We start from the raw sequence: 22,158 nt of genomic DNA, 5'->3' as shown, positions 1-22,158 counted from the left end.
ATATATATGTAATAAGTACAGCAAAAAAGGATGCTGTAATTTCATATATGTTTACATTGTGAACTACTCACAAAGTTATATGCCTGTTTTTGATTTCTGATTTCTAAACATTAGTACATTATGAATGACAATTTCTACCACTTGGTAGTGATGGGACTCGATATCATTAGTAATAAAAAATGCTGTATATTTACGATATTTGATTTGTACCAAGTAACCAATGCTGTAAAATAAATATTCAAAATCTATATAGTCTGTAGACTCTATTTTAAAGTATTCACAAGCCGGCAATTTTAAGGCAAATGTAATATTCATAAATTTTTTACACCAAGTGCGTATGTCTCAATATGAAATCACAGTATTTAATAAAGGTACTAATTTTAGTATTGATGCTTAACTTATAAAGTGAGTTTAATCCTTTCTACAATGAAATTGTTAAGCATTCCAATTTTCTGATGAGGTTTTTAATTAAATTGTACATCTCACAAAGCACTTTATACATTTGCAAAGTTCACAATTTACCTCGGTTATCTCTCATTGCAAATTATTCTACTGAAACTAAATTTTCTTTCATACAATATTTATAGTATTTCTAGACTTTTTACCGTATCTCAAGACATCGGCATGTAAATTGAAACACACAGTATCATTGTATGATGGCAGTTTATATCTGTGATGAAAAATGAGGATAATATCACCTTTATTAACGATTAAAAAAATTAATTAGAAATTCATCAAGCGTGAAACTGTTATTTACAATATTTTATTTTTGGAAAGGTTAAATTTGACATCATTTTTGTCAAAACAAGTATTCTATTATAATTTCGCAAAACCACAAATTTTTGCCTTTCATAATGTTCTTATTAATGCACATTAATTTGTTTCTTTACATTAATGCTAAGACGGAATTTGTTGAAATTCTATTCTGCCATAACCTATTCTAGTAGACATTATTATGCTGCTCTTTATTTTCAATCGTTAGCTTTCATCAGTAAATTATTCAAGTTCAATTTTAACAGGCAAACGGATTGTACGGGTTCATATAAAATCCGTTAATAAAAAAGAAAGAGATTTTCAAGTAACGTCCGATCGATAGTTTTTTTAATTGGTTAGCAGATAATGCTAACGCAATCCTCATTTACTCTTGTGTAGTCATTTACCCAGACTTACAGTAATGAGGCATAAAGAGATAGCTGCTGGGGGCACGAAAGAGTCAATGTGACGATCAATATGACAGTCTGTTGAACACCATGAAAACATTGGAAACATGCTGCATTGTAGTTCGCTACGATACCATTTCATGCCATCCACTATCATTTGAGGAGTTGCTCTCCAATGGTACTAAAAGTTTTAAAAACATTATAACTAAACTTATACTCTTCTGACCATGTACCTATTTTCTCAGAAAGTATTTATATTCAAAAATGCTTATTTAATAAATGGATATCGTAATATTTGGAATTATATCATAATGAAAAATTAATCGTAATAAACTCACCAGTCTTGTCACTTTCAGTTTTTTCTGGAGTTGAAGAGCTAGGGCCCCATATTCTCACAGTACAATCATCTGACACAGAAGCCATCATTTGATGATATACTGGATTCCAAGAAACACAATTTACTGTCCTACTATGCCCTGTTAATGTTGCTATTGGTAATTCCCTCTTGATATTCCATACATACACTTTAGAGTCTAAAATAAAAATGAAAAATACGATACGTTTCTTGCAATTAAATTAAATATGGCTTGATTTATTTAAAGTAAAATACCGTACCTTCACTACCAGACGCAATGAAATCTTGATTTACACCACCAAAACAACTATGAATAGTAAAATGTCCTTGAGTGACACCTTGAAAACGTCTTACTAGGCATCTATCTTGTAGATCCCACAGATGTACACCTTGATTGGCCACATTTAAAAGTGCAAATCGATCTGATTTATTTACACTAAATGACATTACAGGATGGTCTTCTTGTAATCTATAAGATTAAATTAATATTTTCATGAATACTATATTAATACATTAATATATTTGCAACAAACGGTATTTGCAATCTTACATTGGGAAATCGCATAATTCGTCAAAGTTATATCCTCTAATTCGATGACGTGAATCAGCAGCTAAAACAGTTTTCCCATCGCTTTTGCACCACAAGCACTTTACTCTAACTCCTTCCCATGATTCTGACACGTTTCCTTCTAAGTCCTACAATATTATTTACACATTGAACGTTTGAAGATTCTTTCATTAAACAACTGTTAGTTATTATATAATAAACTTGAGTGATATGTTACAAATTGAAAGAACTGTCCACGAAGTCCTCCCGCCACAAATTTACGTGAGTCCGGGTACCAGGCGCAAGCTGTAAGTGAATCATCTGTGCTTTGACTAATCGTCGCACGTAATTGATAACGAGGTGAATCAATACTCCAAAGCCAAAGTTCTGGACAATCTTCAGGTCCACAGGCAATTAGAAGGCTACTATCAGGACTCCAAGCAATTAATGCCACTCCATAAGTATGTCCTTCTAACACTTTTCTATAAGTTACCCTTAATGTCTCCTATATTTGTTATTAAAAATTTATTATTTAATGACTCGTAAATTATTTCATTATGTGCAACAATTTACTTACAGGATCAACATCCCATATGATTACAGTCATATCCTTGGAACCTGTGGCTAACTTAAGACCATCTGGAGAAAATTTACAATACCACACTTCGTCACAGTGATTATTGAGCACCTGTACAGTATGGCACGGAAACTGTTCTTTGCTGCAGCTGTGGTCCACGAGCAGCGATACATTTTCTAAACTCGTCTAATTAACCAAATTAATTATATCTGTATCAGTATGCAATAGTATTTTCCATTCAATATATAAGACAATTAATAAATAAGTTTCTAAATATTCTCTAGGACACGTGTATGTTATACAAGATTATATTAAAATGAAAATTTATAATAGAATCTTAATATTAAAAAGTAGTAAAATTAATAAAGTAAGTAATACCTGAGTGTGTGTTACATGGTATATACACTGTTGATTTTGCATTTCTACAGCTTGGCATAGGAGAGAGTGAAGACGACGAGGTGGTAACATAATGGAAGGTGGCAGGTATTTCTGTAGTCTATCCATTAAGGCAGCTCTCGATGTTGCACCTTTGCCATCCCAGCCCGCTCGTGTCTGTTAACAAGTGTCTATTTGCTAGTGATCAAATTTTCAGTAGCAGGTTAGTTTCAGAAATTTCTATGTGTACACAAAATTCAATCTTTTGGAAATGGTATTAATGGCCAAACACTATTGTAATAAAATATGTAGTAGTAACATTACACTGTATGTATTCCTGCAATATAATATTCCTAATAAATTAAATCTTATAGTACCTGTAACTCATCACGTCCACTACACATCATAAATGCAGATAATTGGTGGACACGACCTGTATTATGACCTAAAGGTGTAAGTTCGTTGCGTAAAACTTGTAATGCTTCTAATACCAATCCTTCTTCCAAGTACTCTAAATATTTTTGTTCTAGTAATAAGAACTTCATTTCCTGAAATTGATAAGTATTACTGATATATATATGTATACAATATATATTTAATAACACTGAAATGGTTTAAGAATAGTGAATTTTACCACTAGACTTTGACTTGCGCCATTTAAAAATGATTTCAGTTCGTTAAGATCGTGCTCTGCTTTAGTCCAATCCCCATCCATGACATGGTGTCTAAATTTTGCAGCTGCTGGATGATCTAGTCTACAACCTGACTCTTGCATAAGGAGATCTGCTGTTCGACTGAAATTGATATTTTATTTTAGTATTTCAGTTACTCGGGAAACTAATATAAGTCTTAAAAAATATTAATCCTTTTTTTTAAATTTAAAATATAATTTTATCCATCTCAGGTAATCAATAAATTTACTAAGTAGCAAGTAAACAAACTTTGTGTGTTATTGAAAACTAAGCTAAAAATAATATATCATTATTCTTTATTGCTAATGTAATTTATATCTATAAGCACGCAAATATTGCTTTTTTATATTGCCTACATCATTATAAAGCAAGTATAACTTGCAGATACTAGTGACTATATTTCAAGGTTCTATAATTAGCTTTCTCCCACCACACAGTATGCAGTCCAGATAGGTTGCAATACAATAGTTCTGATAAATGCGTATATACAAAGAACACTCAAGAAACAAAGAAACACTCAGAATTTTATGCAATAACAAAAGTGTTATTACCAAAATATAATACTGGTGTTAAATGCAAAACAATTTCCGAAGCGTACATCGAACATTGATGTTTTTCCATTAAAAAGAATCTTATTTGCCACAAATTGCAGTCACATAAGAGTCAAGTGATATTGACTACATACTCGAGTCCAACTGTCTTCAAATGTTGTCCAATCAGTCTCACAATGTCTTGATTTGTTTTGTCCATTATTTTCGGTGGTCCTAAGTTCTGATTCGTTTCTCCGTTAACACCATTGATGTCACTATCCGAATCTGGTATCATGTTGCCATTTGCGTGAGGTCCACCAGAATCAGCTGTACCCCCATTTTGCTGAAGTCCGGAGGAAATGCCACCGTTGGAGGTCTGCTGTTGTATTACGCTGTTACGTACACATGGAAACGTTACCCTTGATACCAATAACTGATCCGTAATGTTAACACGCACATGGTGGTGAACTGGTTTTTATCTTGACATAAAGTTAATATCTGCTTTTTGGAAAAACATTGAAATACTATGCTTTTGTATCAATGATCTCTAACTATTCAATGAAAATTGCTCAATAGAAGAAAGAGGAGAACTGCACGAGAGACAGCACATATGAAAGGAATTCGACGTCGGTACGTCTTCAAATTCTGGAAGGAGCAAGGTATACGCGAAAGCGTCATTACGAAGGGGGTAAGCCCCTTCGTGTGTTGACTACGCTACCACGACGTCTAGGGGTCTGGTTGCGTTACCGATAGTTTTCCATCTCGGGATCGGTGTGGTGCTCGTCCGCTGGTCGTAGGGTAGTCGGGAGAGAACTACGGGACCTTTTGCGCGGTGGCGGAGCGAGTCCACCGTCGTCCGACTCGCCGCTCGAGGCCAGGCTTATGCGCGTACCGCCCCGTTTTTCACACGATTATTGTCCCTAAGATCGTTGGTGGGGCTGGGGCTGGAGCACGCACGCAGCCACGGTTGCGTTCTACGGAAAACTCGTAGCCTCCCCCCTTTTTTTTCCACTTATCCTCTCGATTAACGCGTGTATCGTTTATTCTGTCGGACTTTAATGCCCGACAATCAGAAAACGAAGAAAAACAGAATTCTTGTACGTCTGCCAAAACGGATACGAACAATGACTGCTACACAGCTGATACTTGTTTAGATCGTCGTTTACGTCACACTGTGATCTTCTTTGCAGATAGTTCCGCTGACTATGGCGCCCACTATGTCCGCTCACATACGTTGCCTTTCTAAACCTGCAAAACCCGTTTACTTGGGGCTTTCACCGTAGGATGGTAGCACTTGTCCACTGGAACAACGTGCAGCGGGCATTTCGATTTTACTTTTGGAATTTTGTCGTTAAAATTTCAAGGATACAATAATTATCTTCAGAAATCTCAATTAAAATATTCTAATGATTTAGAAATATAAAGTAGAAATATATAATAAACAAATATATAGTAAAAGTATGGTTTTCTACTTTTTGACATGTACGTTAGAGAACTACATGCAGATACATACCTTGGCTACTTTAACTTTATCTTGTTTCACGTGTACCTAATGTATGTTAAACAGAAATACTATTAAGATAAAGATTAAATAGTATAAGATACATTTACAACCAATAACACATTATCGTTAATTACTTTACACATGCGTCTATCAGTTCTTACATAAGCATATTAACCTATTGAAATACCAATGCTCATACAACATTATGCAAAAGATATAATTATGCATTAAAAAACCTTAATACATTCACGTTCTTTAATAACATTATTAAGTACGACATTATACAACACCGTACATAAATACTCGTTTAAATTTCTCAAATTACGATTCAAAGTCCACTTAGAAAATCTAAAGAATTTATAAGAGTAAAATAATATCCGTCAGCATAACAAAGTTGAATTACGAACAATTCCATCCGACCGGGGAAATTTATCGAAAAAAGTTGCGCAATCGAATCGATTCGAAACGTATATTATGCTATCGGCGCGCTTCGATAGTTGATGCAGTTCGCGTGTAGCTTCGTGGGGTGCAAGTTGATTTCGCTGTTAGGTTAGCTCGTCGACTATGGGGAGCCGGCGTGTGCCGCTAGTCAGTCACTCGCCGGCCACCGCTGCAGTATGTTGTGATGGTGGTATCTGCGTCGCTTCGTACGCTCTTCGTTCCACAGGACTGTGTCCTAAATATTTCAAGCGTGCCCGTACATTTCACGCTTCATCAACGCAGCTGACGGATTTTCTTTTCGCAAGAATGTCGTTCGCGATGCCGTTCAATCGGCTTTCCCGCGGTTCAAGCGACGTGTGAGAGAGAGAGAAAGAGAGAGAGAGAGAGAGAGAGAGAGGGAGAGAGAGAGAGGGAGAGAGAAAAAAAAATTTAATACGAAGGTAGCATAGAGAGGAGGAAGGGAGGAGGGATTCGTCAAAGATCACGTGAGATCGGCGGAGTCTCGTGTGAATCGGCGGCAAACGTGCGATTTGTGTTGTGCTGTGTATTTTTCTAGTATTCTCGGTCAAATAGTGTTTTATTCGTTCACGACCACTTGTTGCGCGCCTCTAGCACCCCTCTTTGTGTTACGTTGGATTAACCGGATTACGTGCGTCGCCGGGATATTCGTTTCGTCGATGTAAACCATCGGGGACGTAAAGAAGAGGTAAGTTAATATCATCTTGACGTCACATTAACACTAGAACTACGGTACCAGTCAAAATGACTGGTTTCGGTATTTCTCTTTCGTGAGTATCGATATCTTAAAAGCATAGAATATTCGAAACAATGTTGAAAATAAATAGTTCCATTTGAATATTATAACGAATGTCCGGAGAAACTGAAAATAATTTATTGTTACAATTTTTATAGGGATTACAAATTTATAGTGTTAATATCACTATAATCGTATATCTCTAAACGACAATGGCATTTAACACTAGAACGAGCATTTAATACGATTAACGTGTAATCTCTATAAAAATTGTAACGATAGATTATTTTCAGTTTCTTCAGACGTTCTGTACAGTATTCGAGGGAATCTATTTATTTTCAAGATCCTTTGGAATATTTAATACTTTCAAGACGTCAATAATTGCGAAACAAAAATATCGAAACCGGTCATTTTGATTGGCACGTAGTTCTAGTGTTAACAAAGCCGTATAGTCGAATACAGTTGCGTTCATAGCTTTCGAATGAATTTATAAATTATTCGAAATTGACGCCATACTTATAAATCGCGGATAACGAAACTAAAACGACTTGAGGTTATAATACACATTACCTCGGCTACTTGTTAATTATTCTCTAATTAACATTTCTCCTAAAATTAATCTAAAACGTTCATTCGTATCGATGATTCTTAACACACTGTACGCCGGCTAAATTTCAACTACTAAAAACGCGAGCGTCAATGATTATATTGACACATTCTAAAACATCAGTCAAACCAAATTTTCTAACTTACGAAAAAAAATAAGGAATTCGATTTTGTAATTTTACCTTGGATTTATGTTGTACGTATCTGAAACGTTACATTACTGTCAGATTAGCAATTAAACGATAGATTAAAAATCCCGCATTATCGCGGGACCGGTGCACAATGTATTAAAATTTGCATTTAATAGGCTCTTTATTGTTACCATTTATGTAATACATCGACGACATTTTACGCGCGCGATGAAACATACCAACGGAATCCACTGTGTTCTAAAACAATATTTTGCTCGTTAAATATTCCAACCGATTTTTCTGGACAAATGAATATTTTTCAAGTAAGGATCGCACTCGATCGAAAATACTCTCGAATCGTCGTGGACTCGATAGGACCGGCCTCCTTTCTTTTACCTTTTCCGGTAAAAAGTGTTAATGACCTCTCTCGCCGGTCGAGCTTACTCGAATGAATCCGTAAGAACCGAAATAAATGGCATTATCGCGAATGAGTTTTTACTACTGCGAAGGAGAGTCTCGCATGCACGCGCGGTACTCGCATGTAAAGAATTCTTCGCGACGGACGTACGCCTTTGATTACGAGTGTGCATCTGTGTATGCACATTTCGACGGCCACCGTACGACAGCACGTCGCCGAGTGGAATGAGCCGTGATGCCTTTGGTGCGACGAAGAGGGGTTGGCTCGACGGCGGGGAGAAGGCAGCGGAAGGGTAGGGCGAATCGCGCGGAGCGATGGGTATTCAATTCTCTCCGTTGTGTTTTTTTCGCAATTTAATCGCAGAGACGTTGTTGCCTTCGCCGAATAACGCTTGGACCACAATGGTAATTCGAACAAAGAAATTCGAAAAATGAAGTTCGATCTTGTTGCGAAAGTTATTAACCCTTAGCACTCCAGATGGTTTTGTAATCTACCAGCAACTGCAACTAATTTTTATAGTATCTCTAATGAAAATGGAAAATGCTATAACATTCCTCCAATCTTTTATTTCTCTTCTCAGTGCAAAATTTGGATGTGTGGAAAATCTAATAATTTTAGGGTAGTTTCTTTGATTCATTAAAATATCCAATATTACAACTGGTGCAGTATTAGATATTTTAATGAATCTCAAAGAAATTACCCTACAATTATTAGATTTTTCACACATAGAAATTTTGCACTAAGAAGGAAAATAAAAGATCTAAGAAATGTTATAGCATTTTTCATTTTCGCTAGGGATACTATAAAAATTAGTTGCAGTTGCTGATAGGTTACAAAACCATCTGGAGTTCAAAGGGTTAACCCTTTGCACTTGAGAGGCGACTCCCAGTCGCTAGATGATTTGATACAGGGAAATTATAAACTTTAGTATTTATCATTAATCTTTGTATACTGCGTCGTTAGGTGAAATATTGAAAGAATAGCTTTGTTCACTAATTTATGTGATTTCTTGATAAATTAATTTTAAACGATCTTGCCTACACCTAATTAGAAAGTATTGAATATTTCAAGTGAAAAGGGTTGACCCTTTGTACTCGAGAGGTGACTCTCACTTACCACCTGATTTCATACGGTAAAACTACAAAATTTGATATTTAATATTACACCTTGTACAACGCACCAATTTGAGAGATATTGAAATAAAATAGTTTTGTTCCTCAATGTACATGCGATTTTTTTTCGAGTTAGTTTCACAAAATATCGTTTTTGCTTCATTAGAAAATATTAAAATATTTCTAATAAAAGGGATAACCCCTTATTAGAAATATTCAATATTTTCCGACGAGATATAGACGACATTGTTTTAAACTAATCTAACGATAATTCACAGATAAATTAAGCAACAATGCTATTTTATTTAAATATTTCACATAGCAATACGAAGTTTAATTTCATAGTTTTGGTGTATCAAATTAAGTAGTGACCGTGAGTCACCTCTCGTGTGCAAAGGGTTAATAAACATCAATGTTGTTCAATGCGCATGGATCAAAGCAACAAACTATTCTGCTATTACCAATATATTATCTTGACAGTAAATATCTACTTAAAATGGATTAGACAATTCCTTTGCGTTTCTTCTAAACTGCTGATAGAAACATTTTGCACGAGCTTAATAATAAAAGTAAATACTGCAAGGTGTTAACACTAGAACTATCGTACCAATCAGAATGATCTCGATTTTTCGTTGTTTCGCAATTATTATCTTAAAAGCAACATTTGAAATGATCTTGAAGATAAATAGTTTCATTTGAATGCTATAATGAATATCTGAAAAAAACTGAAGATAATCTATCGTTACAATTTTTAAAGGGATTACGCATTAATCGTATTAAATGCTCGACAGTTCTAGTGTTGAACTGAACCTCGCTCGTCAACCATAATTTAAGATCCTTATCTTGCTCTTTAAAATAATCCTTTATTGTTATTACGGTATAATAAAGTTGTTATATAGAGAGGAATAAGATAAGCATGTGGAAGTGGCTCGAAGCACGAAACCAAAATTAAATGCCCAGTATCGTTCGTGCCTAAGAAAAAGTGGTAATATATTCTTTTTTTTTTCTCGTCCGTGTAACGGCTGACAGAATCTTTGAGGCCGTCTGAAATATTCGACAGTGTTAGAATATTTTCGATTCGAGGCGAAGTTCGTTGAGTTCTTTAAGGACTCTCAATTTCGAATAATATTCCAAGTATTCCGACGCGTCTCGAGTCCATCGCTGGTTGCGGGACGGGAAGAGGTTGTCCGTGGGGAGAGGGCACATTCCACAGTGGATGCGCATGCGCGCATTCTGACTCGCGGCACCCGCGCATTCGACCGCGTGTAGCCAGTGTTGTTGAGGTTAGCTTCTTTTCGTTTATATCTTGAAAAAGTAATCTTGCCGTTGTACGTAAATCGCATCTGTGCGCACCTTCGGGATTAGGTAAACAATGTTTGTACGTTTCGGCAATAACTCTCGCGAAGTATCAGCCTTACAGATTCCTGACTTTATGATCCTACATTCCTGCGGTACGAAACAATACACGCTCGCGAAAAGGTATTCCTTTTTGCGTTCTTTTTTTTTCTCTTTTTTGTTAAGGTACGATATTCGAATTTTTAACGTATCATCACGAAAATAGAAATCGAATTTCAATTTTAAATTTTATTTTCGTGATTCACGATTTTTAACGTGATTCCTGTTTGCTTCTTTTTTTTTGTTAAGTTATAATATACAAATGTTTGACGTGATGTCACGTTAAAAGCCGTGAATCACGAAAATAGAGTTTGAAATTGAAATTCGATTCCTGTTTTCGTGATTCACGGTTTGTAACATGATTCTTTCTTTTTTCTTTCTTGTTAAGTTATAATATACAAATGTTTAACTTGCTATCACGCTAAAAACCGTGAATCACGAAAATAGAGTTTGAAATTGAAATTCGATTTTCATTTTCGTGATTCACGGTTTTTAACGTGATTCCTTTTTGCCTTCTTTCTTCTGTTAAGTTATAAGTTATAAGTTGAAATTCGATAAGAATGGAAGAACTAAACAGTGCACACCCGCGAAAAAGTATTCTTTTTGCCTCCTTCTTTCTTTTCTGTTAAGTTATAATAATTCGTATATCATAACTTAACAAAAAAAAAAAGAAGGAAAAAGAAATACCTTTCCGCGAGTGTGTATTGCTTCGTTCTTCCATTCTTATCGAATTTCAATATCAACAAGAATGGCTTACGCCTCTAGATCAACTAGCATCTATGGGGGAAAATTGTTAACGGAGATATCGTTCAAGGAGAAACTTTTCCAAATGAAATTGTACGATTCTTTCGTATTTTTAGAGTTACGGGGAGCGTTTCGATCATCGTGTATCAGATGCCGTGATCCCTCGGGCGAGAAATTCCAACGTCGCGACTTTGTACGTTCTTTCCTATGTGGTTTATGTACGTGGTGAGAATGCTCGTCCTTTTCGATGCGTTGGAACGAACTCCTCCGGGCTTCGCCGCGCGCGACCGTAATAGTACAGAAATGCCTGATTGTAGGCACACAGAACGGTTCCCTGACGCGCGGCGTTCTCCTCAACTTTGGCTCGTCGTGCTGAATGTTAATACGTAGGAAACGGTAGCCGCGACTATCGCCGGCCATTATACAGTTCTACAGCGGTTTAACCCCGCTGTGCTTTTCGAGTTTATTCGAGCCAATCACGTTTTTATTTTTGTTAGCAGCAATTTGCTCGTTTCATCTTTCTTAACCCTTTGAACTCTGTAGGCTCCAATACTGCACCAGTTGTCATATTAAATATTTCAATGAATCTTAAAGAAACTACCCTAAAGTTATTCAATTTTCCACACATCCCAATTTTCTACTAAGAAGGAAAATAAAAGATCGACGAAATGTTGCAGCATTTCTAATTTTCGCTAGGAATAGTATAAAAATTAGTTACAGTTGCTGATAGATCACAGAACAACCTGGAGTGCTAAGGGTTAATACACTTGCGGCCTAATTTTGTTAGCGGTGCTTTGAAGTTTGAGAACAGTACAAGAAAATTGGTACCAGTATGTCAAATATATAGAAAAACTGAGGACCGTATCAGGATTAACCCTTTGCACTCGAAAGTTTTTCACTAGAAATGTGCAACATTGTTTGATGGGACACAGACGATGTTCTTTGAAACTGATCAATGAGAAAACATACATGAATTAAGGAGGAAAGTTATTTTATTTCAATATTCCACGTATTGATGCATTGTACAAAGCTTAATATTATATATAAGACTTTATAATTTTGCTGTAGCAAATCAGGTGGCGACTGAGAGTCACCTCTCGAGTGCAAAGGGTTAAGGAAATATCGTTCAAGAGATTTCGAACATACTCGCATACAAATAATATGCTCGAAAGAGAACAGTCGCAGATCTTATAATCTTCTTGTATCGATTATATATAAATATTCTAATCTTACAATTTGCAATGACAAATTCGAAATGGCTCCAAAGTCCTCGAGCACAAGAGATTGACACGTTGACTGCCACGGAAAACATCAGCGTTTTATGTATCACTATCCTTTCTATAGCAAAGATAGAGCAAGAATTATTAATTCTTTGATATGAAAATTCATACATTACCCTATTATCTAGATATTTACGTTACGGAAAATTTGTGTTCGAAATCAATTATCTACCAAATGATAATTATTTTCTAGTAATTTGAAAGCTCCGGTCATCGGTGACCGCCGTGGCAGTCAAAGCGTTAACCCAGCAAAACTATCGAAAAGAGCATCGCGAATAAAAGCTCTCGTGCACACGGACAAGTCGCTTAGCGCTCTTTTATCGCGTGCTGCGTCTACACACTCTTATGTGTTAAACATTCATAATGTCCCATCGTTTTGGACGTGACTCACGGAATTTGCGACAGGCAACCTTTGTTGGGACTGTCTCTTGTTAGTATCCGCGTTGCCGCGTCGCCGGAGTTCCGTAAATTTTTGCAATAAGTTCGCGGTATCGCCCCGCGCGCCCTTCGTTCGTATATTTCGCGTAGGTATGCAAAAAAGGAAGGGGGTGCGGTGTGGTGTGGTGTGGCTTGAGGAGGAGGGAGACGGTCGGTTCTTTCGTTCCGTGTAAAACCGCGCGACCGCGGTGCCGCGTGCGTGACCAAGCGTTCACGATATCGTAAGTTATTGCTCCCCGTGTCATACCGGCCGCGTTGCCTCCGCATCTCTCGCACCCTTGCCTCGCCTCGCCTCGGTTCGCCGCGCCACGTCGTGCACTTTTGTATGTTTGTCCAGCGTAAATATCGCCCGTGCAAAATACTTTTCGAGGCTGCGTCGGAGGCCGCTGGCTGGGGCAAAATAATAACCGGGCGTCTCCGCAGCCGACATTCGAGGGGAAGACCTTTGCTACGCAGCGTCGTATTTTCAGTTCCCCTCTGACCACGAAACGAAATCTTCTTTTGGTAGAACCGTTCCCGTGGAAGCCCCCCCCCACTCGCGCGATAACTCGGCCGCGCGGCAACGTTGAACGCGCGATTTTGCGAAACCACGGGGATATTTATTGAAACAATTAACCCCCCGCCGTACAGCTAGAGATGGAGTTTATGCGTTTGTGAATCGCGCGAACGACCATGGATATTGTGGACATTGCAGCAAAATTGTGTTCTTTTCGTTTCTTATAGCCGGCGAGAGGTTGTCTTTTATCGCCGTTTAGGCCGACGACTTTGTTGAACTTGGCGAACGAGCGTGTCTCGGGCTTGGTAACCTGCTGGTCTCCTTGAGACTGGGCAAAATGTCTGTTTTATGAAATTTCAGTTAGAAGGTATTCCTTTCATTACGTGACCTCGATGTTCAAGAAGTTTCCTCGCTCCGGTAGCAAAGTTTTGTCCCACGCGCGAGAGACGGAAGAATTTGGTCCAGCGCGGAGGATCAGCTACCTGTGTCACGTACGGTTTAGGCATGCCACAGTGCGCGAGATTAACTATACGATACGCCAAGACCGTAATGAATAATATTGCGATGATGTCACGATAGGTCTTCGTACGTGATAGCCCGCTTTTTCGTTCCGACCGTTCATCTTGAAGGATCAGGGAGAAAAAGGATCTGGATGAGAAAAAATTCTTGTATATTGTTCTTCTACGTGATTCTTGTTATTCCAGCAACGTATCCCGTTGCTACCCTACGCGGGAATATTTTCTGCAGCCATGGCAAAGATATTTATTTAAAGATAGCTCGTTTTAGATTCTTTCCATCAATGTTACTATTTCTTAACTTCGTTTTTCGACGATTTCTCTCTTTGTTGCATTACTCACAACGATTCAATTTCAATTATTCTTGCGGTTCCCTTGCTTTCTTTAATATTTCTATGCAATCGATAGGCTTTCGTCACGTGCGATAAAGGAATTGCCGTCATTATTGCATGGCACTTTAGAGATCGCGATCCGGCAAGAAGTGTCCGCTATTCCAGACAGCACGTTGCACAAATGAATTCTTCAAAGAGAGGGAAAAAGGAGAATTAACAAAATCTTATAGGCTGGATGATTCATGGTAAATATCGAGGAGGCAATTGTATGGCGTCCGCGGTGCAGTTAGGAATGTCTGAATGATGGCCTCTCTCCGGTCGGCTCCCCGTCTCCGTTCTTATAATTTCCGAGGCACAATAACGATTCTGTCCTAACGATAAGTAGCGGCCGCGCAGAAGGCTCATCGTGAGTTTACGAGCAGTCTAGCCTGGAATCCATCATTTCTCTAGGCTCCACTTAAAGTTCCGATCCGAGGACGTTTCGTGGAAGCGGCATAACAGCCGCGGCTCGTGATCCTCTCCGACATATTTTCACTTCTTCCGATTCCACTGCTCGATTCAGTGAAGAAAGATTGCGGGGCACTCTTCACGAAAAAGGAAAATCGGCTTGCATCTTGATGCCGAGTGAATTTCCACCCGTTTCGCTAGGGTTCATAGATTCAGCGACCTAAATATAGGAAACTGTGTATCTTCGGAAAGTCTAGAAAAATTCGATCGACACGAGTTTACCAACTTAAATCGATACGACTTACAAAAAGAACTTACAAAAAAAGAGCATCAGAACCGTTTAACCACTTAGCTTGGAATAACGACTCTCGCTCGTGATTGGAATCCCATTTACCTAAATGAAATATGAATACAACATAATCGTTATACATTAATAATTAGAAAAATAAACTACATTTGTAAGTCGAGTGGTTAAACTGCTCCAAAAATTAAACTGGCGCATAGTGCGGCCAAACAGCCGTTTTCTGGATAAAACTCAATAACCTAAAAAGTAGTAGTGATACAAACAAATGCGCCAGACAAAATTTGTAAGGCGTAGAGCTAAATATATGGTGGTTATATTTTGTTTACATTATGGGGATGTTATGAAGGTTTTTCAATGACAATGGATACTTTACGTTTTGATTCGAATGTCATATAAATGGAAAAACAGAATTAATTTGCACAAAATTTTGATTTTTCAAATGAAAATCATTCTGTGAAGCAGGGACTACTTAGCGACACATTGTCAACCTTCAATTTTCGCTACGCGAATAGTTGAATTTTGTAGTCTCGTCCACAGGCGTCCGCGCCGTGCGCCGTTTCGATCTCCGAAAACGTCGAATTCCTCGAATTCCGGAGCACCGTGGGCCACGGTGGATCACGAATTCGCCTCGACCCGTAGAAAATCGATTTTCCCCGTGGTCCACGGTGTTTCGGTAGAGGGCGGGGGTTTCACGGTTATTAGAACGGCGCGCATACATGCACGCGCCGAAAGCGGCCGGCTGGATTCCGAGCTATTTCTCCTGAGGAAATCACAAAGAATGTGGTCGAAGGCGGAACGCGCGCGCAGGTGCTTCTGTTGCCGTCTTTCTTTCTCGTAGACCGCAGGCTGGGCCCTTCCTTCTCGCTTCTTTCGTCGACGGCCACGGTTAGAGCCAGCGGAGCCGCCTGTCCTTCTCCCTCGGGTTCAGCTGTAAAAATTGCCTACGAGGGTCTAAATATTCGGAGGATACCGCGGGTGATTATAATTCTTGGGCTGAAGTTGCCTCGAACGAAGGAATGCCGAGGGCCGGCTAAGACAAAGCGCGATCTCTCCCTCTTCGCCCTTTATCTCTTCAGCGCTGAAGATTAGTATCTATAGTCGGACGACAGATGGTCGTCGGTAGCCACGGCAGTCCAGATTCTATATAAAGTCCGGGTAACCAGCTTCGTCTTCTTCGCGTCTACTTCTTTCTCCTTGCTTCGCCCGTTCAGTTCCACCCTTTCCACCTTCTCCCTTTCCCCGACCACTTCCTGCCTTCTTCCTTCCCTCGTTTCGCGTGTCCAAGCTGCAGCTCTTCTTTCCACGATTTTCCTACCCCTTTCCCGCACCACCTTTCTCTTACTTCACGCTTATAATCAATCACCGCTCGCCCCGGCTTTCGAGAGGTTCGCTCGAGAGGCGCGCGCGGTCGTAAGAACCGGTAACGCGGGTTCGCGGGTCACCACGCGAAATGAAAGTCTAATTAAGTCCAAGTCCGTCGTAAATATCGAGCTTTTTTCCCCGCCGCGTACGCTCCCTGGAACGGTTACGCAACGTTATCGCGGTTCGTCGTTTCTTTCCGTTTCGCGTGCCGTCCTCGTGGTTCTCGGTCGATCCTTTTGGAATGTATCCCGGAGGGATTTCGAGGAATTTCGTGTGATCGAAACTTCTTTGACCATCATCTCGACGAAAGGGGATCGAGACTTTCTCTACCCGGTGCCATTCTGATGTTTGTTTAAGAAAAGGGAATAAAGGGAAGATGCGCGCGGAAGAAAAATATTAGCGTCGAAGAGACCTGTTTAACACGTTGAGCTTCCAAAATGTTTGAAGACTATTACACGAAGGAATCTGATGTCAAATCAAAATATTCAACAACTACGATACGTGAATAACCAACTCCATTACCTTCGTTACGAGAGAACTAGCGATATACAAAACGCTAAAAATTCTCGTGGCGGTTAACGCGTTAAAAGAATTATTAAGTTATAAATGCCATTGATGCCTAACAAAACGAAATACATATAATAGGAACAGTCGAATAGGTTCTGTGTAAGATTGAATATACCACCGAAACCAATTGAAAACATAAACATTTAACGAATTCAAATGAGATCGGGCCATCACACCCGGAATTACCCTATCTCCCGGCGCTGACGCACGAACCGGTAAAGTCCGGCGAACCCGAATGCCCGGGTCCAGGAAATTTACGAGATGCCGCCGTGAGCTATTACCGATGCGAGACACCGAAAACACCTGATAACAGTACCGGCCGATCGGTGTCGACCGATCGGAATCGAGTCGCGCGCGACCAAGGGAACATTCGGTATACCGTGCTAACGGCTTTTGCGAATTTTCGGCACGAGCACAGCTGATGTATTCCGGACCTTAACACATGCTTTCGTCCTCTCGTAACCGCGGCAGTTAGGCAGCCCGATGGAAACGTAATCACCGAGGAGAATATTGGGGCCCCGGCCGATCGGGGCCCCGACCAACCTCCTTTTCCTCCGTATCCTCCTCTCGAAATTCGCAACGGGCGGGTACGCGGACGAGCGGGCTCGGGGTGTCCCGATTATCATAATTATATCTCGATACGATGAGTCATACTCCCGGGTGTGCGCTCGTAACACGAAAAAAACGAGAGGGGAGAGCGAGTTGCTCGTTTCGTATCCTATACTGTTCACCGTCGCGCCTGGAATCCTTTCGGTGATTTGCCCGACGAGAGTCGGGTTTTTCTCTTCTATAGTTCCACGCGAACGCGAATTTTCGATGGATGACACGCAGAAATAGGGTAGTGGGAACGGTTTAACCTTTTAGCTACTGTACGCTACTATAGTGGCTTTCGTGAGTGTCATGTGTTTGAATTGTATGCTACTTGTAGTGGCATAATTCTTTCTCTTTCATGGATAATTGTGCAGATTATAGTCTAATGTAACGTAATTGCACAGTAGGAAATTCTGTCTCGAATCGCAGTGATATTACATTTATCATATGCAGATTTATGATTTACAGACGTATAGCTTCGCGGCTAATTCCGTCACAGCTAAAAAGTTAATTGTTTGAGTGGTATACAGCGCGATCGCTCTTCTCCGGTATACTGGCTAAAAGTGCTGTAGAAATTTCTGATGCTCACTGGATTCTTTGCCACATCGAATTCGGGACCTTCTCTTTGACGATGAAGGAAGGAAAATACTTAAATGTCAATGATCAAAGGTGAGAAAGAGTTCTTTATTCTTTCTCCTGCGAATAAGGAACAAGAAATGGGAAATGTAATTTGGGATAGAACAAATGTGAATTGAATATTTGATCCGATTCACCTCGGTTTACCTTAAATCGCGTGAAATCCGCGAAGTAAGGGATGATCCGTTTCTATGGATTTATTCGACGTTACGTTTCATTTAACAGTGAAAGCGAAGCGAAAGAGAACGATGTTCTATCGATAAAGTGCCTACTTACATGAATCTATATAATTATACTCCATTAGCAATTTGTCATTCGGTGGACAGGCTTTTTACAAAAACCAGCCGGTCGTTTCACGTCAGAATTCAAAAGCGTGCACCTTAATTAGCCGCCGCGTACCCGCGAGATGGTATCGTCTGCGGCAACCGTTGGCAATCCGATAAAATTTCGATCTTATCTGATACAGTTCTTCCCAGGAGTTTGCTCGAGAAAGAACGAAGACGCCGGACGTGATTATTTTAAGCGCGAGAAAAGCGCCGTTACTCGCGTACAAACGAATTTAAGGAACGAATTCGAGTCGATGATGCAGAGAGAAAAAAAAAAGAGACGCGCAAAAGGAGTAAAGGAAGAAAAAACAAACGTGGCGGCGTGTTATCTGACTGTGCGTTACGGGGGGCTAATTTACAAGGTCTGCAAACGTTCGTAATCTTCGGCGGCTACAGAGACTAGCGGCGTCTGCCGCGATTCATTCGTTCCGTTCGAATCCGTCGTACAGAGTTACCGAATTCGTCCGCAAATATATGTAAGCGGACGCTCGTTTAGAAAATACGCTGACAAAATGGAAATGAGTGTTATATAAGGTACAAGCCTGGTAGTTACGTTTACAGGAAAGTACTCTCGATTTGTTTCGTTCGCGTGTTCATGAATAAATCAAGGGATCAGCTGTGGGATCTAATAACATACAACTTCAACGAGCCTCGACAAATTTCACAAATAAAACTTTACCTCCGCGAACGACTCCACCAACGAATTCGAGGAAAGAAAATACATTTACCGCAAAGGGGTTGACGAAAGGTGAACAACGACGAACGCGATTCAACGATAAACATCCGAAAGCAGTATTCGTCGTCTCAAAACGCAGCCCGTAAGTTCTCTCCGCTTCGATACCTTCCCCCAACCGTAAGAATCTTCTTATAAATAGGATTCCATACTTTATGGATTATTCAAAGGTCCGTTTCAGCGCGCGAGTATACCCGGATGATTTGCGTCCGCGTGAAATACGGAATTCGCGAGAAATTCGCGCGCGCAAGAGGCACTCGAACGGAAACCGAAATAAAAGAACAAAACGCGTTTCCCGTGTACATACTACGGGCGTCCGCACGGCTGCGCCGATATTCCCGCGTCTATATCAAATACCCGTGCGACAAGGATAAAATACAAAGTACAACTAAATCCAACATTGTTATCGGCTCCGGCGTTACTTCGTTAAAGTCCTCGGCGAAAAGGAGAAATACCGCTCGACGAGGAAATATCAATTCCTCATAAAGATCCGCCGCACCGAGTGGTCCCCGCGCGTCGGACATACGACTTTAGCATTCGAAAAGCATTCTATTATCCGAAACGTTCGTTCCGCGGCGGGATCCGCGAGAGAAAATTGTGTCCGTGGCGGAGTCCGCGTTTTCTCCGGGCGTGTGTATTCGGTGACTTACGAGCGTCGTCCGGTGTATGTGTAACGTAGGATTTACAGAGGAGAGATGGTCGTGTCCGACCTGCATAATCCCGGTGCACGATCCATAATGCATCGACGAGCACCGCCTGCCTGGTCACAATTTATAATTTATTGCCAAGTTACGAAGCTGCATCTCCCGCGACTTTTCTTTTACCTTTTTTCTTTTTCTTTTTCAACCACCACCACCACCACCACTACCACCACCACCACCTCTACCACCACCACCACCACCATCACCACCACCATCACCACCACCATCACCACCACCACCATCACCACCACCATCACCACCACCACCACCACCACCATCACCATCACCACTACCATCATTACCATCACCACCACCACCATCACCACCACCACCATCACCACCACCACCATCACCGCCACTACCACCGTCGCCACCATCGTTCCCCCTTCTCACCCTCGCACTGCCTCGCCAAGGCAAGCTGATTGTTGCTGCGAGTCCGGGTAGTTAGCGCGGAGCTCCTCTCTCGCACGGGGGCACGCTGGAATTCCGTTTGATTTAAATGGCGCTCAAGGTAAGCGTTTCGATTGAATTTACGTCCGTGACTTTTCCCTCCTCCTCTCTCTCCCTCTCCTCCATCGCAGTCGGTTGGTGTTTCTCATTATTCACGCGCGAATGTTACGGACGCGGACCGTTCCTCGGTGGGTTTCTCGCAGAAATCGAGAAACGCCTTCGACTTCTTCTGTTGTTGGATTTTTTGTCTTTCGAACTGGTACCCTTGGAATTTGATGTCCCTATCTACTTTCTGGCAAAACCACTGTCAAGGGCTTGGTAAAATTCTTTTGATAGTGGTTGACTCTCATCAATGCCGTCATAATAGGCATACCCCTCGCGACACACAGTAGATGTATCGCTGGAATTGTTTGAACTCTAGGAAGAGGACGGGCGACTTTACAGAGCAAGGGGTGGAGTCTAGGATTATTTAAATTTTTACTCACCGATTCGTCACTTGTTCTATGAACGGGGCAATTCTGATGTTTTTGATTTTCGAATATATTTCCGGTGGTCCTGAGTGAAATATACTATGATGTTTTCGTTATGACGATAATAAAGCTGTATGTCTTACGTGAGATTCACTTCGAATTGATATAATCAACTGGTAACTATGAGTTACCTGTGGGAATACGAGATTGAGCGGACTTTTTGAAATCGTGGGTCTAGATAGACCTAGACACCGTCATTCAAGGATTAACTCGCATGTCTAACGATTTTGTTTTCTGTTTTCTTGTCTTCTCGTAGCTAATTCAAACTGACGGTTGATTGTATTAAGTTTGATTACAATGCGGATCGAAAATATATCTGGAGTAGTTGGCGAACGGAAGTTTGAAACTTCGAGGCTCAACTGTAGCGACGCTGATCGATCCTCGTTTTCCAATGCAAAATTGATGGTGCATTCTGGCGACGAGCGACAACAACGCGACCCGCAAGCGTAAGTCAGCTGCCGAGGTCGCGGCGATCGGCACGATTCGATTTAGACCGACGGATTAGGATTCGTTCAGATCGATCCTTGAAATTCCAGCGCGTCGCCGAGAGTTTCGAGCATTATCTTCTTATGCACGCGTTCACCGTGAATCTAGTCGAACAGCCACGGTCGCGTTAGATGCAGCCGGATAAGGAGGTCGAACGCGCCCTTGAACCAAATTCATCGGACGATGAAGCGTGCGACGGCGACCGACAGAAATAATTATTTTGCGCCTTGCGTTTAATACTAAACGTACCGCGACCGGTCAGATGACCGGTTTGAAAATTTGACTAAAACTTATGCATTCCTTTTCGTTCATTTAACTTTATGTTAATTCCGATCAATCGATTTTTCAATTCTTCTGTTTGCTTCTGCTTCTGTTTCCAATAAGAAAAGTCGCCCGCTGAACTTGTTCGTCTTTATTTTATAACCAGTTATTCGACTGGTTACGATAGGAATAGGTATATACAAAGTGTCGGTTCGTTTAAACTTTGTTCCATCGTGTTTTTCCTATCGAAGTAAAGGCGGAAAACGAATTTTATTTATCTTTCTGTTTACGTTTGGAACTGGCAGGCAGCTATTTCACTTACAAATTCCGGTTTTACTGCTCTTCCTTTCGTAACGTTATTT

At 40.4% G+C, this 22,158-nt stretch overlaps 2 protein-coding genes across 6 annotated transcripts in view; one reads left to right on the top strand and one right to left on the bottom strand.

The window, feature by feature from the left end:
- Nucleotides 1–747: 747 nt before the first annotated feature.
- Nucleotides 748–5,457, bottom strand: LOC116429716 (WD repeat-containing protein 26). The gene is made up of 11 exons (XM_031982970.2): nt 4,984–5,457; nt 4,392–4,628; nt 3,649–3,808; nt 3,392–3,562; nt 3,018–3,191; nt 2,640–2,825; nt 2,301–2,567; nt 2,066–2,211; nt 1,776–1,984; nt 1,499–1,693; nt 748–1,341 (listed from the first exon to the last, which is right to left on the bottom strand). Exons 1-11 carry the CDS (start codon nt 4,995–4,997, stop codon nt 1,286–1,288), a joined length of 1,815 nt encoding a protein of 604 aa, XP_031838830.1. The 5' UTR covers nt 4,998–5,457; the 3' UTR covers nt 748–1,285.
- Nucleotides 5,458–6,256: 799 nt separating this feature from the next.
- Nucleotides 6,257–22,158, top strand: part of LOC116429692 (protein expanded) — a 120,445-nt gene continuing 104,543 nt past the window's right edge. For all 5 annotated transcript variants that reach the window (XM_076371449.1, XM_076371452.1, XM_076371451.1 and 2 more), the window contains exon 1: nt 6,257–6,887. The gene's annotated coding sequence lies outside the window, so the exon portion shown is untranslated. The remainder of the gene's footprint in view (nt 6,888–22,158) is intronic.

This window comes from Nomia melanderi, chromosome 10, assembly GCF_051020985.1.
Source record: "Nomia melanderi isolate GNS246 chromosome 10, iyNomMela1, whole genome shotgun sequence".
NCBI classification, from domain to species: Eukaryota; Metazoa; Arthropoda; class Insecta; order Hymenoptera; family Halictidae; genus Nomia; species Nomia melanderi.
Note: the sequence above shows the minus strand (reverse complement) of the source record. Positions and strands in the feature narration are given on the sequence as shown.

What these genes read in the sequence shown, in the direction of transcription:
- LOC116429716 (XM_031982970.2), bottom strand. An exon ending in GCGCAAGTCAAAGTCTAGTG is followed by an intron (nt 3,563 to 3,648) that starts GTAAAATTCACT and finishes TATCAATTTCAG; the next exon opens with GAAATGAAGTTCTTATTACT. An exon ending in GTGGACAGTTCTTTCAATTT is followed by an intron (nt 2,212 to 2,300) that starts GTAACATATCAC and finishes ATAATATTGTAG; the next exon opens with GACTTAGAAGGAAACGTGTC.